The following is a 16,906-nucleotide window of genomic DNA, read 5'->3' as shown; positions in this document are numbered from 1 at the left end:
CATTTTCCATCAAAAAGGTGGTCTGATACCTATGCTTATGTTTATGTTCCGTGGTACTTAAGGTGAGGGAAACATAAAAAAGGTTTATGGTAAACCCAAGGTTTTTGGGTCTACCTTCATCCTTTGAGAAATGCTTTTTAGGTTATAATAAAAGTACTTGACCTAAAGCACTTTATGGTTTGCAAAGGGCTCTCTTGAATTCTTTCATTTGATCTTGTTTTTATTCTCATTTGATCCTACTTTATAAATATCCTGTCCATTTTATAGATAAGGAAGCTGAGGTTTAGTGTGCCAAAAGTCACATGACTAGTTAATGGCGGGGTGGGACTTGCAATCAGATCTTCCATTTATTCCACTGCACTTTGGGAAAGTAGAGAGCCTGATTCCTGGTGGTGGTCTTCTGTGAGAACTGGTGCCCCTAACCCTCTGGCCTCATGTGCTCTTCTTCCCCACTGTGCATGGGGGCCAAAGGTCCAGATCAGCGAGAAAGTTTGAAAGTAGCCTGATGTGGTTTCTGCTCTTGAAGAACTTGCAGTCTCAATCTTGCAGGCATCTTTTCAGCTTCTGCTGGATACAAAGGCATGGTCCTGTCCCCTAGGGACACAGCTATGAAATGGAAAGGGAGTTCTGCTCTCTGGGATTGGCCATTCTCCTGGGGACTGCAGAGCTTGGAGAGAGGACAATGACAGTGCTCCAGAGAGGAGAAAAGGTTTACCCAAATCATTGCACATCAGGGGATTGTCTTGAAAAGAAGAGAAAGTTTGGTCAGAGAATTGGGAAAGGAGGTGGAGCACCTACTGTGTGCAAAGCTCTGCCAGAGAAGCATTGATAACCCAAAGCTCATGGTTTCTGCACCTTGGTGAAGACCTCAGCCTAGTGACAAGGACGTGTATGTATATGTAGTGCTGCATGTGTGAATACACAGCATTCTGGCAATTTTCATTCAAAGTGCAAAAGGCATCACTCCCCACGTGGGCAGTAGGGGCAATAACAGACTGCAGGTTTTTCTCTACCAGGGGCTTTTACAAGGATTTCTGCCCAAAACCTCCTCCTGGAGCTTGCTTCAAAGGACATCTCAGATGCCACCTGCTAGCAGCCTTCCTCCACCCCATCCCGGGGGCTGGTGCCTTCCTCACTTAGGTTACCTTCCATCTACTCCACATGCAGCGCATATGGACTGATATAGATCCATGCCTTCTGTATCAGAAAAGGCGATCTTTGAGGGCAGGAGCTGTTTTTGCTTTTGTGTTTCTAGTGATTAGTTAGCAAAATGTTTGTACCTATTAACTGCTTCATATATTTTTGTGGCTTGACTTCTGCACAGGGAGAAGCTGGAGAAGCATGGGGTGTGTATCCGAGTCCTGGGTGATCTTCAGCTCTTGCCCCTTGACCTCCAAGAGCTGATTGCCAAAGCTGTCCAAGCCACCCGAAACTACAACAAGTAAGGAGCTCAGCTCCCAGTCACCCTCTCCGTGTCCCTCTCCTCCCCTGCTAGAACTAGTTGTGCTGGACTCTCCCCTAAGGTTATGGGCAGACAGGCTTCTCGTGATTTGGATTGTTCAGAGCTCCCTGTCTGTCTAGGGAATGAGAAAAGGACAGCCGGGTTCACATTTTATAATATGTCCTGTTCTCATTGTGCTCTAAAACTCTTTTTCATTGTGAGAAAAGGAAGGAGGAAGGATAGGAGACTCTATTCCCAAGACTGCTTCTACCTGAAATCTATTTCTCACTCTAGTCCTGTTGATAATTGCTTGGAATACAACCATTCTCTTTAGAAATATATAGGAAGAGGCAACAATCACCACACAAAGTACAGTGTTCACCTCGAATGTGTGTGTATGTAAGTACAAATCAAACATGATGAAATACAAAACAGTATCAAGAAGAATAACGGTAGCATTTATATAGCTCCCTTACATTTACAAAGCATTTTACACACATTTTTATTCGATTCTCACAACCACCCAGGGAGGATTACTATCCTCATTTTACAGACAAGGAAGCTGAGTGGAGGAGTTTGAGCAACACTGCCCAGGGTCACAAAAGTAGGAAGCATGAGAGGCAGGATTTGAACCAGGGTCCTGGAGATTCCCAGCCCACAGTGCATGAGAGGCCTCAGAACAAATATCACAAGCGATGTGTAATAGGCCATCATGAAGGAGTCCTGATCTAACATAGAAAATTCAAAATAGCTCTACAGATTTAGAAGGGAATGTCGTGTAGATAATCAAAAAGTGATTTCTTTAGCATTCTTTTGCATAAGGTTTGACTTCCCAATTCTGCTTTGTTTATGCAATAACAATAAATTTATATTCCCAATTCCCAGAGACCATACCCAAAGTAGGGTCAGTGACCTGGTGACCAGGTGTGGGAGGCAGGTGCAATTTTAGGATTAAAAGCTATGCAAAGTCATAGAATCATTGGATTTTAGAAAAGGCTATTTCGAAATCTAATCATGTTATGGGTGAAGTAACAAAAAGGCTACCAAAAAAAAAAAAGCATTCTTAGTTTCTCTAAACTCCTAATTCAGTGATCTGTTCACTATACTAGGCTTTCTTTATAAGAATAACTATGTTGGGACACTTCACTGGATCCTACATGTTCCCCTGTGCTGGTCTCACTGGATGCTGGCTCCCTCTGAGCCCAGACTCACAGGAAAGGTGATGACCATTGTAGAAGCCTTAGCAGAGACTTAGTTTGAGCAGAGCCAAATGAACTAGAAAAGAGGAGGGGCTCCAGCCATCATAGACCCCCTTTCCGGTTCTCCCAGTTTCTTTCCTCAGCCACTACAACTGGCTCTCCTCCCAGGTTCCCAGGGATAGCTAAAATCTAATTTGGAATCTTGAGATCTCCTTTTCTCTGGGGAGTGAACAAAGTTTAAGAACTTGAATGAACATTTTTTCTAGCAGACCTTTACAGATGAGAACTACTGTGAATTAGGCTTTTCCTCCACCCCCAATTCCTGCCTCCCCTGACTCCTTAGTGATTTAGTTTGGTTTGTCTCCTTTACAGGTGCTTCCTGAATGTCTGCTTTGCCTATACATCCCGACATGAAATCAGCAATGCTGTGAAAGAAATGGCGTGGGGAGTAGAGCAAGGTTTACTCGATCCAAGGTAGTCCTAGGGATCTGGGGTTGGGGATGCACCCTTTGGGTAGACATTGCGCTCAGCCAGCCCCCTGTCATCAGTGAGCCAGCCCTTGCACCTGGCGGTCACCAGCTTGCAGAATGAGATGTTGCAAGAGCAGCTTTAGGGTAATCCTCAGCTTGGCTCCAGCTCTGAAGTCACCGATGCAGCTTCTGGGCTAAGGTTTCTGCTTCAGGATTTCTCTATCCCCTTGTCCCCAATTCACTGCTACCCAAACTTTAAGAAAGGGATAACACTAATTTTTTTTTTTTTTTTTTTTTTTTTTAAATTTTTGTGCTGTTTTGGCAAGGCAGTTGGAGTTAAGTGATTTGCCCAGGGTCACACAGCCAGGAAGTATTAAGTGTCTGAGGCCAGATTTTAACTCAAGTCCTCCTGACTCCAGAGCGGTTCTCTATCCACAGTACTACCTAGCTGTCCCAGAGATGGCACTTTAAAGCCAGCAGAGATGAGAACAGTCAGGCCAAGAGGCAACCTCAATCACCTGCATTAAAGACAAGGTTTGGTGAAAAGACTGCCTCCTGCTTTCTGGGGTTCACTTAGGAGTCATTGTCCCCCATGGAGAGAGGCTGCTGGTAGTCTGCTTTGGGAAGATGCCATTTAGATTGAAAAACACTGCCTGCTTCTATCATCCCTGGTTGTCTATCCATCCTTTTCAGGCTGCTTAAGGAGGAACAGGCTGAACCTGTAGCAGAAACTGGAAGCTTCTGGGGGAATGTGTTGGGCCAGAGAGGCTGCCAGGCTTCCTGCCCATTCTCCAAACACACAAGTCAGAGCTCTGATGCAGATCAGGCCTCTCCCAAGTCCTTCAGTCTTTTTTGCTAGGCCGTATATCCTCTTCTATTTGGTAGGTGAGGAAACAACATATGGAGCGTGAAGTGCCCAAGTCATCCAGCCAGCACGTAGGCCACTATTCTTCCCCCCCAATTCAAATTATCTGTCCCAGACACTTCCACACTTCCATGTTTTGTTTTGTTCTTTTTTTTTTTTTTTTTTTTTTTTAACAAAGTAATTGTACTTAAGTGAATTGCCCAGGGTCACAATCTAGTAAGAGTAAAGTGTCTGAGGTAGGATTTGAACTCGTGTCCTCCTGGCTCCAGGCTATGTCATGTTTTAGCAATTAGCAGTCCACAGACAGTTCTAGTGATATAAAGAGAGTGACAGATTGGATCCAGGACTTACCAGTTCAGTCCTAAACTCTGCTGTTCAAGTTAATCTCCAGATGATTAGGTTTTAAGGTAATACAGAGTACACAAGTCAAGTTTTTACTAAGAGGCCACTTTATTAATATTCAAAGCAGGAAGAATGAAACATTTTCGATTGCTAGAGTTTTCATTGCTCCTTATTTTCCAGAGTTTCCCCCATCTGGCATCAAGGTTCTTGGAAAGCCAGGCTAATAGTTTAATGATGACAATATTCCTGTTTACTGAGCTGTGCTAGAGCACAGTAGTTTACCTTTTTTTCCCCTTAACTTTCCTTCTTCTTTTTGGTTACTATTTTTGTAATAGGTCCCTTTCATTTCAACACTTATTTCCCATGTGACTGCTTGTTTTATTCTGCTTACATTTTAAGTTGACACTTTCCTAATGATATTTATGGAATCCTCTTTCTTCAGTGATTTCCAGATCATATTATAAGTATAGATTAGTACTGGGAATAGTTCCTTATGGAGTTGATAGGATCCCATTATTCTGAGTATTTCACTGTTTACGTTTTTCCCTTTTTTCCTACAGCTATTTTGTTGTTTAATGTTTTATCTTTTCCCAATTATATGTCAAAAGAATTTTTAACTTCTTTCTTATTTTGAGTTTCAAATTCTCTCTGTACTTTCTTCCTTCCCTCCCAGCCTCCTTCCTGGAATAGCAAGCAATTTTTTTATGCTATACATGCAGTCATGCAAAACATTTCCATATTAGTTGTGTTGTAGGAAAAAACAAAAACAAAAAAGCTAAAAAAGTATGCTTTGATCTATATTCAGACTCCATCTGAAGATAGACAGCATTTTTCATAAGTCCTTTGGATTGTCTTAGATCTGAGAATAGCTAAGCCATTCACAGTTGATCATATAATATTACTGACACTGTGAATAATGTTTTCCTGGGTTCTGCTCATTTTACTCTGCATCAATTCATTTAATTCATTTTAGTTTTTCTGGAAGCATTCTGCTTGTCATTTCTTATAGCACAATTGTATTTTATCGCAATCCATATACTACAACTTGTATAGACATTCCCCACAGTATCCCAATTTCCCCACATTCCCTCCAACATTTGTCATTTTCCTTTTCTGTCATATTAGCCAATCTTGATTGAGGTGTGAGGTGGTATCTCAAAGTTGTTTTAATTTGCATTTCACTAATTAATAGTGATTTAGAGTATTTTTTCATATGATTATAGACAACTTTGATTAGTTTGTCTGAAAATTGCCTGCTTGTAGCCTTTGACCATTTATTATTTGGGGAACAACTTGTGTTGTTATTAATTTGACTTAGTTCTATGTATATTTTAGAAATAAACTTGCTGTAAAAATTCTTAACAATTATGATTATACTCTATATCTCTCCAATTTCTCCCATTTATCCCATTGTCTTTTTCCTTTCATTCTGTCCAACCCCAAAAGAGACTCCTGTCTTTCCCAATCTAACTGCCCTTCCAACAGTCTCTTATCCCTCTCCCCTCTGACTTTCCTGTAGGATAAGATAAATTTCTGTATCCAACTGGATCTGTATGTTACTCTGTTTCTGAGTCAATTCCAATGAGAGTAAGGTTTAAGGGCTCCTCCCTTACCTCACCCATCTTCCCCTTCATTTCCTTTTGTTGTCTCTTTTATGAAAGATAATTTTACCTTACTCTATTTCTCCTTTCCTCCTTCTCCCATTCATCCTTCATTCCCAACATTTAATTTTATATTTTTTAAATATCCTATTATATTCAACTCATACCTGTGCTTTTTTTGTAATATGAATTGGTCTTAGGCTCAAAATATTGCCTAGAAGAGGTCAAAAAGAATTTTTAAAATCTAATGAGAAAGGTGAAGGAAAAATTGGAAAAAGAAATTCAAGTGAAGCAAGAAGATAATGGGGGACAAATAGTATCAACTGTTTGGTAAAGGAAGCATCAAAAAATACTGAAGAAAATAACATCTTAAAAAAACAGAATAGGCTAAATGGTAAAAGACATAAAGACATATTATGTAGCCATGTTGAATTGGTTGTCAGAGTTTATGCTTTGAACTTCCTTCTTACCACTGTAACCTTTTATGGTTAGATTTTTTTTTTTCTTTTCTTTTCTTTTCTTATCTTTTTTTTTTTTTTTGCACTCATTTTCTCAGCCTGTTTTTTGACTTTTAATTTTATATTAAAGTGGGGCTCTGCTACCAGGATTGAGGAGGCACCGTTCCCAAGCTTCAGGACTTTTTTGTGCAGTTCTTTTCAGAGCCAGTTCTGAAGATTAAATTTTCAGTTATTCTGAGGTGGTATGATATGATCTAGGAGACGTGCTTATGGCCTATGCTCTGATCTGTGAGAGACTATGTTTTTCCACCCTAGAACTGTGAATAGGATTCCTCCCACCCACCCCTGGTGGCTGCAAGTTTTAATCTGCTAGTACCTCCCCTCCCACTGGGACTAGGACCTAGGCCTGGGACCTGAATCCAACTATAGGCAATATAGAATTCCTTACCCAGTGCCAGTAAAGGGTCCCCTACAACCTCCCTGTCATCCAGCCCCACTTTACCATCTGTAGGCCGAGATCTCCCAATTGAGTTGTCCCCGAGGCCTGCTGCTGGCTTGCTGGGACGGGCCTTGGATTGAACCACATTCCATTTTCACTCCAGTGGGACAGATCTTTCCTGACAACTTTCTTGGCCTGGAAAAATGGTTCCATCCCACCCTTTTGTGGGTTCTGCCACTCCAGAATTCATTTTGAGGCATTATTTTAACTTGTTTGGAGGGGAATTTGGGAAAACTCGGGTGAGTTTCTGCTTTTTCTTCACCTTCTTGGCTCCATAAAATTAGTTTGACCTGAGTTTTTAAGTCTGCTTATGGTCTGCAGTTAGCAATGCATTAAGTTTTCCTGTCTTGCAGATGAAGCCGAGCCAAGGAAGTGCTGTGCCTGAGGTCACAAGCCTGCAGACTCCCCAGCCAGGTCTCTGTTATCAGAGCCTGCTTCAGAGATAGATTGAATAGCATACTCCAGCCCTTGCTGCAGTGACCATTTTCAGTGGCAGCCTTCATCTTTCTGTTTATCTCCCAAGTGCCAATAATACTATCTCTTTCATAAAGCAGTATATAAGCACTTCCATTCCCAGAGCTGTGAGATATATTGCATGTCAGTGATTATCCCCATTTGACAAATGAGAAAGCAGAAGGAGGCGAGGAAGCCCACAGTGGCTAACAAGTAAATGTCAGGACTCCCTTCAAGGCTCCTGGCTGGCTCTGCCTCAGAGACCCTCCCTAGGAACTATGGACTAAATCCAAGGTTTATCAAGTGTAGCTCATGGCATGGAATTGGGAACTGGGTAAAAAGACCCAAGTTCAAATCCAGTCTCACACTTGCTAGTTGTGACATTGGGCGAGTCACTTAATACTTGTTTGCCTGAGCTTCCTCAACTGTAAAACAGGGATAAAAATAGCCCCATCTCCCAGAGTTGTTTTGAGGAACAAATGAAATAATAATTATAAAGTACTTAGCATATTACCTATCTTATAGTGGGTTTTTAATTAATGGATATTCCCTTCCCTCAAAATAGAGGAGAGGAAGATTGAGACAATTATGTCACCATTAACACAGATAAAAATCTTTTGATTTTTTTTTTTTTGTCTCTTTATCTCCAAAAAATTATAACACCAGCAAAACTCCATTTCTTATTTTTATTTTTGGAAATAGAGAAGCCAGAATAATTCTGGGAACTAGAGTGGCTAAATGATGGAATTTACTAATTGAAACCTTTCAAATAACAGCTTTCCTTGATTGAAGAGAGTTTCATGACATATAGTCAGTAAAGATGTGGATTTCTTCTTGGGTGCTTAATTAGAGTGAGTGATGGGGAAGCAGTGAACATCTATCACCAAGTCTGGGAGGGCTGGTCACTTTACTACTGAATGTGTTTCTGTCTGTTTTCCCTGACCTAGTGATTTGTCAGAGTCTCTACTCGATAAGTGTCTCTACACCAACAACTCCCCCAATCCTGACATCCTGATTCGGACTTCTGGAGAAGTGAGGCTGAGTGACTTCTTGCTCTGGCAGGTACGTATGCCTCAGCCATGTCTTTGGCCAGAAATGGACAGATGGCAAGGGATGTACTAGTAGAAGTGCTTAGATGATTCGGTCATTCCAAAAGCTCTGTGTCTGTAGGACTTGAGAATGTTTTTCCTCTCATGATCTCATCCTCTCTCTCCACCTACAAGGTGAAAGATATGGTTAGAGAATTGGAACTAGTAGAAGTCCCAGAGAAGGGCTCTCAAAGATGACCAAGTCCAGCCCCAACCCAGAGCATGAACCTTCCCCTGCAACATACCCAAGAGCAAGTCTGCTTGAAGTTCCAGTTATGGGAAACTACTTGAAGTAGTTCATTATACTTTGGGATAACTTTAGTCATCAGGAAGTTTTTCCTTAAACATCTTCCCGTTATTCTTAGTCTTGCCCATGGAGGGCCAAGCAGAACAAACTGGAATCCTGTTCCCCAGGATAGACTTTCATGTACTTATAGAGAGTACAGTACAAGGTCCAACACATTGTAGGTGCTTAATTAATATGTTGTCTGTGTGTGGGTGAGAGAGAGAGTTCCCAAGTCCTTATTTTCTCTAGGCTAGACATCTTCAGTTCAGTGGCATACTTTTATCTTCTCTCATCATTCTGGTTCCATTTCTCTGAATGTTCTTCAGCTTGTTAATGTCCTTCTAAAAATAAATGTTATTTATTGCTTTTTTGGAATACATTTTATAAAATTCCTAGTGCTTGCGTACCAGGAGAAAAGTATTCACTAAATTTTATGAATAAGGAGTTAAAACACCAAGGTTAAGTAGGAGCAATTTCAGAAATATTGGCATCTATTAAACCTAACCCTTGGAAAGTCTGAAGGGCTTTCTAGAGTCACAGACTTTCCTGTATCCTCTGATACTTGTTTCTTATAAACAAATTTTTTTTTATGAGTCAGACATCTTTTATAATTGGAAAAATTGACTCAAACATTTTATTAAGCTTGGGAGTAATGCCCATTGTTCTGGAAAGATAAGCTGGGGTCAGCTTGTGTCACTTTTTAAAAAGCTAAATAGAGGCGTTTATAGTTTATTCTAGAAACCATGGAAGTTGGTTCAATATGGAAGTCACATAGTCAGATTTGTGCTTAAGGGAAAGTACTGGGGCATCAGTGTGTAGAATGGACAAAAATGAGAAGCTTCAGGGAAAGAGACAATTAGAAGGCTGTCGTAATAAAAATCTAGTTGAGGTGATGGTCTAAAGTAAGGTGGTAGCTGTGAGTATGAGAGAAGAGGTTGGATAAAAGAGATGTAATGAAAGTACAAAGAGCAAGATTTGGCAACTGTTTGCAATTTGGAGGGGAAAGGAACAGTCTGGAATAATTCTGAGATTGTACACTTGGGATACTGAAAGAATGGTGACGGACAGAATGGGACGTTTAGGAAAAGGGAGAGTTTGGGGAAAAGAGAATGCGTTCCATTTGGGCTGTATTGCATTTCAAGTACATCTGGGGCATCCCATTTGAAATGTCCAATAGAGAACTGGTGATATAGGTTGTGGGTGCTAAAGATAAGCCAGCAAAGGAGAATGAGAAGGCAACAGTCAGACAAGTAGAAGGAGCACATCCCCACATTCCAGAGAAGGGAGAGCATCCCAAAGAGCATAGTCAGTGATGGCAAATGCAGCAGAAGGAGGAAACCTCCCCATTTGGTCATTATGGGATGTTAATGATAACTGGTTTATTTTGAGAGAGTCGTTTCAGTTGAGAGAGAAGTTTGGAAGCTGCATTGCAAAGGCCTCGGGAGTGAGTCAGAAGTGGAAGCCGTGAGGAGTTAGCTTGAGAAAGGGAGGTTTGGCCTAGCTGAAAGTGTAGAGAGAAGCCAGTGGGCAGGGAGAGGATGAATGTTTGAGGGCTCAGTCTGCTGGAGAAGATGGGAGTATATGTGGTCAAGGCCTAGGTACAGGGGTTGAGCTCAGCAATAAGAAATCATTTAGTTCAGGTGCTTTATGGCCATTTACTTGTTGCTGTTCTATGTGTCCTGGAGGCAGATGTTTATGTACAACAATTGAACCCTGATGCAGTGAGGTAGAAAAGATATTCCACAAATAGTAGGGCAGATGTCATCTCATTTCCCTCCCCTTTGTTAATTGGTACTCCTAATCTGGAGAGAATTATAAAACCCAGGTGTATATAGATGTGTTGATAGATTGCATAAATATAAGTTGGATTGTCTTTTTTTTTTTTTTTTTTTTTTTAATTCTTATTTCCTTGTGAGGAAATTTCCTCTTACTGGTGCAATTTAGCAGCTAATCTGCAATTTATAGTCTCAGAGTTGCCCAGGACACCGAGAGATTAAGTGACTGGCTCACATCAGTATGTCAGAGGTAGATTTAGTTCTTTCTGACCCCAGACTAGCTCTCTACACCATTCTACTCTCAGAGCATATGATATTAGGAACCAGATTAGTATAAAATGTAGTTTAGGGAGCTGCTGGTCCCATCATATTCTTGTCTGAGTTGTCCCCATGTAGAATATTGTGTTTGGCTTTGGGTGCTAGATTTTAAGAGAGACCAACCATATTGATGAATTAGAGAGTGCTAAAGACAGCTGAAGTCTTACAAAGACTTACTTGTATGCGTTGAAGATATTTATCCTGAAATGAAGATAGCTTGTGGGAAAAGGGCCCACAGTGAGACTTTTGATAGCTGAAGGCTCAGTGTGTAGAAGGGAGAACACAGTTGTTTCTGAAGCACAGATCCAAGTCTTTATTGAAATAGACTTTAGAGATCATTTAGACCAAGGAATCCCTTTGTTAGCATCCCCAATTCAACAATCCATTCTTTGCTTTAGAGACCTCTGATGATGGAAGTCCTTTGGAGTTTTTAGGCTGCTCTTTTGGGATTTGGTTCTGTTCTGGATTAAAAACAGGAAAAGGGTCCTCCTCAGTTTTCCTTATTAAAACAAAATTAGTACTCTTTGCCGCAGGGCTTTGCAGCAGTGTGTATTTCTCTCACACACCCTCTAAAACAGCCACACACACATACCAGTTTTTGGTTTTCAGGGCATGTGTCCCTCGGTTTTCAACAAATTTTCAGGTGTTGGTTTTTTAATCCCCTTATCACCCTTTCAAGGAGTCAGGGCATATATTGGCAGGGATGGAGGATGTAGGTGGATAAAAAGACCTTTCTTGTGACCAGCGTTGTCCAACAGTACTCCACCAAAATAATTGGAAGCCTTGAGAGATCATCTTGGATCCTTTAGGAAACCAAGAATTCCAACATACTGTGCCATAGTCAGGCCATATCTAGTATATTATGTTCATTTTTTGGGGGGTTTACATGTAAAAAGGTACATGAATCTGCCCCTCAAGGATTCCAGATTTGAGCACGAAAGGATGCCAGAGACCACTTCCTCCAACCCTTCTTTTGTAGGAAAAGCCCTTAAGTCCCTAGGGTGAGTGGGACAGGCTGTAAGTCTCAGAAGCAGGCTGGAAGCCCACATGCCTTGGATCCAGGGCCAGTGCTATTTATATTGCACCACACTGAGACTCCAGCTAATGGAACCAGCAGAAAAGCACGGCAGATGAAGAGAAGGGCTTTGAACTCAATGACCCATCTCTGTTGTCCTTTTAGCTCAGAATCTGTCGCCTTCTGCAGTGTCCCTAAGTATCTGAGACACTTCACCTTTCTCTATTTCAGTTGAGAGATCATGGGTTTTACAGTTGGAAGAGATCTTGGAAATCACAGGAGGCCAGTTCCCTCATTTTATACATGAGGAAACACACACTGCAGAGCCCAAGGTATAGCATGTGGCAGAATCATGCCCAGAAGCAGTTCTTCTCTCTCCATGTCCATTTGTTGACAGACATGTTCCAGCCAAGATGGAATGGCCATCTGTCATCAGGGATCCTGGAGAGGGAATTCCAATGCTGGATGAGAAGTTAGATTCAAATGCTTCTAAGAATCCTTCCAGTTCCAAGTCAGGAACTCATTTACTTAAAACATTGTGAGATTTTTATTTATTTATTTATTTTTTAAAAATAGCTCCACTATTGTCTTAATTTCCTACAATCTAACACCCCTTCGACTGGCACCATTAGTAATCCTGTCCTCATCCTCAGACTTCTCTGATCATTTGTTCCTTATAAACAACATGCAAAAATCATTTATACATCCAGTGGCAACTGGGTTAGCTATACAGTTCTATGATACTGGATGTCAGAAGCAAAGGAGTGAGGTTTATTAATTAAATATATTTCCTGGGAGATTCCTTCCTAGTGGAATCTTGGTCAGACTTGTGCTTTAAAGATCATTTTGATAGATTAATGGAAAAGGAAAAGGAATAGTTGAAACAAAAGAGCAATAGGAGAGAGTTGAGTCAGGGAGACTATCAGAAGGCTATTACAGGCTTCAGGTCAGAGCAGATGAAGGCCTTTATAGACAGAGATAGTGATTGTAAATAGAGAGACTTGTATGTACAAGATGTTGTGAAGGTTGCAGGTTGGATGTGTGGAGTGAGGGAGATTGAGGAGTGAAGTAGGGCAGCATGGGTGAGTGGGATGTCAGTAGTACAGTAATAGAGAACTTTGGAGGCAAAGATAATGAGTTCTATATAGGACTGGTGGAATTTGAGATGCCTATAAGATAGTCACTTCAGGGTATATAAAAGGCTAGCATTGCAGGAGTTGTGGAGTGAGATTAGGTCAGGATATAGAGCTTGGGAGTCGGCTACATAGAAATGATCATCCTACCTGCTGGGAGCTAGTGAGAACAAGCATTGTAGTTTAGAGGGAAAAGAGGGCCCAGGATAGAGCTTTGGCTTAGTGAGGGTGACTTAGATGAAGAGTCAGCAAAAGGAACGGAGGAACAGTAGTCATGAACACCTGGAGAAAAGAGACAGAAGAAGGTGACTGACAAGGTCAGTCCGTTGTGGAGAGGTCAAGAAGCAGCACAAGGATTAAGAGCAGGCTATTAAATTGGCAGTTAAGAAATCACTGGTACTGAAGTCAGCAATTTCAGAGAAATAGTTTCAATCAAAGACCAGATTGTAGAGTTTTAGAAGCGAGGAGGTCTAGGCTGTAAGTGTACAAAGCTACCTTTCTTCAGGAGAAAGCCATGGGGAGGTGAAAGTCTATAACTTCTAAAAGACTTTCCGTTAGCCAAGACTAATGTGAATGGTTGTGAAAGATTTTTCAGATTGAAAAGACATGGACCTATTGACAAGTAGAGGGCATTTAAGAGAAATAGTTCCTCATTCCTCTTAGTCACTAGGAAGAATATTTTCTTAGACTGCATTTATAAAAACACACATATTATTCAAGGAAAATGATTGTCACACTTAACTGAGCCAAGCCCCCGTCTTTTCCATTTGGGCATCTTCTAAGAGCAACTTTAACAAACTAGAAACTAAGGGTAAGGAATCTGGACCCCGAGAAATTAGGAAAGGAAATTTACCCAGAAATTTTAAGGGGAACATGATAGATTTCTTCAGCTATTTGAAGAGCTCTTGTGTAAGTGGAGTGCCTGAGTGATATTTCTGTCTGTATCACAAGGATCCTTGGAAGAATGTGTGAAAAGTGATGAGCTTAAGGAGTATAGTCTCTCTTATTTTTCCCACTCGGCATGTTTTGACAGTCTGAAGAAAGGGTGAACTTTAGATTGTGTAGTTGATGATCATCTATTTTGTTTCTTAATCCTCCTCTGCACCCATGACTCTCTCAATTCTGTGTCAGGCAGTGTAGCTGAAGGCACAAGGTGGAAAATCAAAGCTTCCTTTTAGGATTATTGATTTACAGCCTGAAGGGACTATAGAAGCCAGTTTCTCATTTTTAGAGATAAGGAATCAAGCCCAGGGAATTTAAGTGACTTGCCTATCTAGAGTAAGCATAGGAAAGAGGGGATTTCAACTCCACTTCTTTGACTCTGAGATGATGTTTTTTTTATCATATGCCACTGTGGAACTATTACTAGAAGAGTACAGCCTGTGCTATATACCACATCTGCAAATTTGATTTTATTCACTATTGTCAGTGGAAATAATTTCTGTTGCATTTTAGAACTATTGTGCACACATACATATTGATGCTGGGTCCCAGCTGGACCTTAAGGCAAGGTGGTCCTTGCCAACCAAGTAGATTATCTCTAAAACAAAGTCTGAGCTGTGGGGGAGCCTGCTTGGCTGCAGGTCAAGTGAAAAAGGGAGGAGGATTGGGATAGGGACTTAATTGACCACTAGTTTTGGTGAAAAGACCTTGTAGTAAGTGAATGCAATCTTCAGCTGCCTTAAAGATGTAGGTATCCAATCAGGGGAAATGATAAAACTACTAACTACTAACTAGTTAGTGCTAGTCAGTCTACATCTGGGCTATGGTGTTGAGGCAGAGTAGCCATGTTTTAAGCAGGATTAACAAGTGGGAGAATCCAGAAGAGCAAAAAAGATGCTTAAAGAGGTGGAGCCTGGAAGCCATATGAACAATCAAGCTGTGAACCTAAAGATGAGACTAAAGAGATAAAGGATTAATGTCTTCAAAAGAGTTTTCCAGGAGGGCAGAACTGTGACCCCACTAATTGGGGATCATGGTTTCTGGCTCACTTTGAGTACAGTAATGAGATGGGTTCCCACTCACCTCCATCCTTCTGTGCCTTGGAGCCAAGCCGTGGTGATCATGAATCCCATTCAGGAAACTACAAGGGATTTGGGGCTAGATCCCGTCTGGCTTTGGAACAGCTTTGAAACAAGATTTATAGCACTTGCACCTCCACGCATGCATTATAGCACCCAGCATTTAGAGGGCTGCAGAGAGCTTTGTATACATGCTTGCTGCTGAACTTGGCAGTCACTCTGTGTATTAGGCACGATTAGATAAGAGTATAGACCTGATAGGGTTTGTAGAGCACTTTACATGTACCCTCCTTTGATTCTCAGCACAACCCTGTGCTCAGACAGACAGGAGGTAAGTCACTTGCCCAGAGTCACCCAGCTAGTGGGGTCTGAGGTGGGATTTAAACTCAGGGCCTCCTGATTCTCTTAGTATTATCGACTGCCTCAACTTTGGCCCAGGATCCCAAAGCAAGTAAGTGTTGGGTGGAATTTGTACCCAAGGCTTTTTGACTGGCTTACAGACCGGTGCTCTGACCACCACTCTGCTCTGCTTTCCCTTTGCCCAGGGTTTCCCAGAATCTGCCCTCAGTCATAGCCCAGCTCCTGAGGCTGGGCTGCAGGGAAGGGGTAGTGAGGTATCTCAGAATGCTAGAACTGTGCTCATGGTCTTCCCTTTTTTGCCCACCCCTGCTAGACATCTCACTCTTGCCTGGTGTTCCAACCCATTCTCTGGCCAGAATACTCCTTCTGGAACCTTTGTGAAGCCATCTTGCAGTTCCAGATGAACTACAGCATGTTACAGGTAAGAGCCCCAGAGTTAGCTTGGGTAAAAATCAAGGGAGGAGAGCCACAAAGGAGGCTTTTCAGCACCATGGCCCACTGTCACCTGAGATTATCAAACTGCAGTGGTGAATGAGGCCTGAGTCACGCAGAGGATTAGCATCCAGGGGCTCTTGGACAAAACCATGATCTTTCTGGGCTTGCACTTACACTTACTACACCCCATGGAATATCCAAGAAGGGAGTGGATGGAAGGGCTTCTGGATATTCCAGATTAAAAAACAAAAAGGCAATCACTAAAGGGATAGGCTCAGGGCTTGGCCTAAAATGATTTGGTCTTGTACAATAAGCACCAGATTACTAGAACTTGGGACTCTTCTTCAATGTACTTCTTAACCATCAACCTTCAAAAGTATAGTAATGCCTCATTTATTGAATATCATATGGGAATGAACTGTTCCACAGAAGGGAATTTTCCATCTATTTAAAGCTTACCCATTTAGGAGCTAAACCTTTTCATTTATAATTTAACCATTTTAAAAATGAAAATTGCCCTAAAATACATTACAGACTTCCCTGCCTTCTTAAACAAAGTATACTGTATATAATTTAACCCTTCTTGATGACTGAAAATCATTCTTTTACTCTGTCCTTTCTGATTTGATGCTTCACATTTATTATAGACTGGAAAGACTAGGTAATTCAGCTAATTGGAATTGTATCTAAAATTTAAAAAGGGCTAGGCTTTGAATAAGAGAGGCCTATGGGGCTTTCTCTTGAGTGAACAAAGAACATGGACTTTGTGACAACAACTATGGCTGTTGAGAAGCAGTTTTTACTTTTGAATTTCCTCCTCTCTCCACACCTCTTCCAGTTTAGGACTCTACAGATGTTTGACACTAATTATAATCTACTAACTAGCTTTGTTGCCAGGATTCTGATACCTCTTGACAGGGTTTCCAGGAGCAAACAAAATCCAGACATAAATCAATCCCCCTTAAAACCACTAGTCTAGACTCAGTTCTGAAGTGTTCTGACTGGATTCGGAGACAGGGGATTGGCTGTCAGCTTTCCAGGGCCATAATTTTGTTTTGTTCCTGTAAAACTCTGTTGGTTGACTCTCAGAAAAGTTACCTGTGACCTTGATTATTTAAAATGTTTATTGAATGTATCTATGGCCATA

The 16,906-nt window shown here is 41.3% G+C and overlaps 1 protein-coding gene across 3 annotated transcripts in view; it reads left to right on the top strand.

Annotated features, from left to right (window-relative positions):
* Positions 1-16,906, top strand: part of DHDDS (dehydrodolichyl diphosphate synthase subunit) — a 32,266-nt gene that overhangs the window by 7,996 nt on the left and 7,364 nt on the right. For all 3 annotated transcript variants that reach the window (XM_074305713.1, XM_074305711.1, XM_074305712.1), the window contains 4 exons: positions 1,325-1,441; positions 3,013-3,114; positions 8,276-8,390; positions 15,638-15,745. In XM_074305713.1, the coding sequence (XP_074161814.1) occupies positions 1,325-1,441; positions 3,013-3,114; positions 8,276-8,390; positions 15,638-15,745 (442 nt within the window). The remainder of the gene's footprint in view (positions 1-1,324; positions 1,442-3,012; positions 3,115-8,275; positions 8,391-15,637; positions 15,746-16,906) is intronic.

This window comes from Sminthopsis crassicaudata, chromosome 3 (assembly GCF_048593235.1).
Source record: "Sminthopsis crassicaudata isolate SCR6 chromosome 3, ASM4859323v1, whole genome shotgun sequence".
Taxonomy (NCBI): domain Eukaryota; kingdom Metazoa; phylum Chordata; class Mammalia; order Dasyuromorphia; family Dasyuridae; genus Sminthopsis; species Sminthopsis crassicaudata.
Note: the sequence above shows the minus strand (reverse complement) of the source record. Positions and strands in the feature narration are given on the sequence as shown.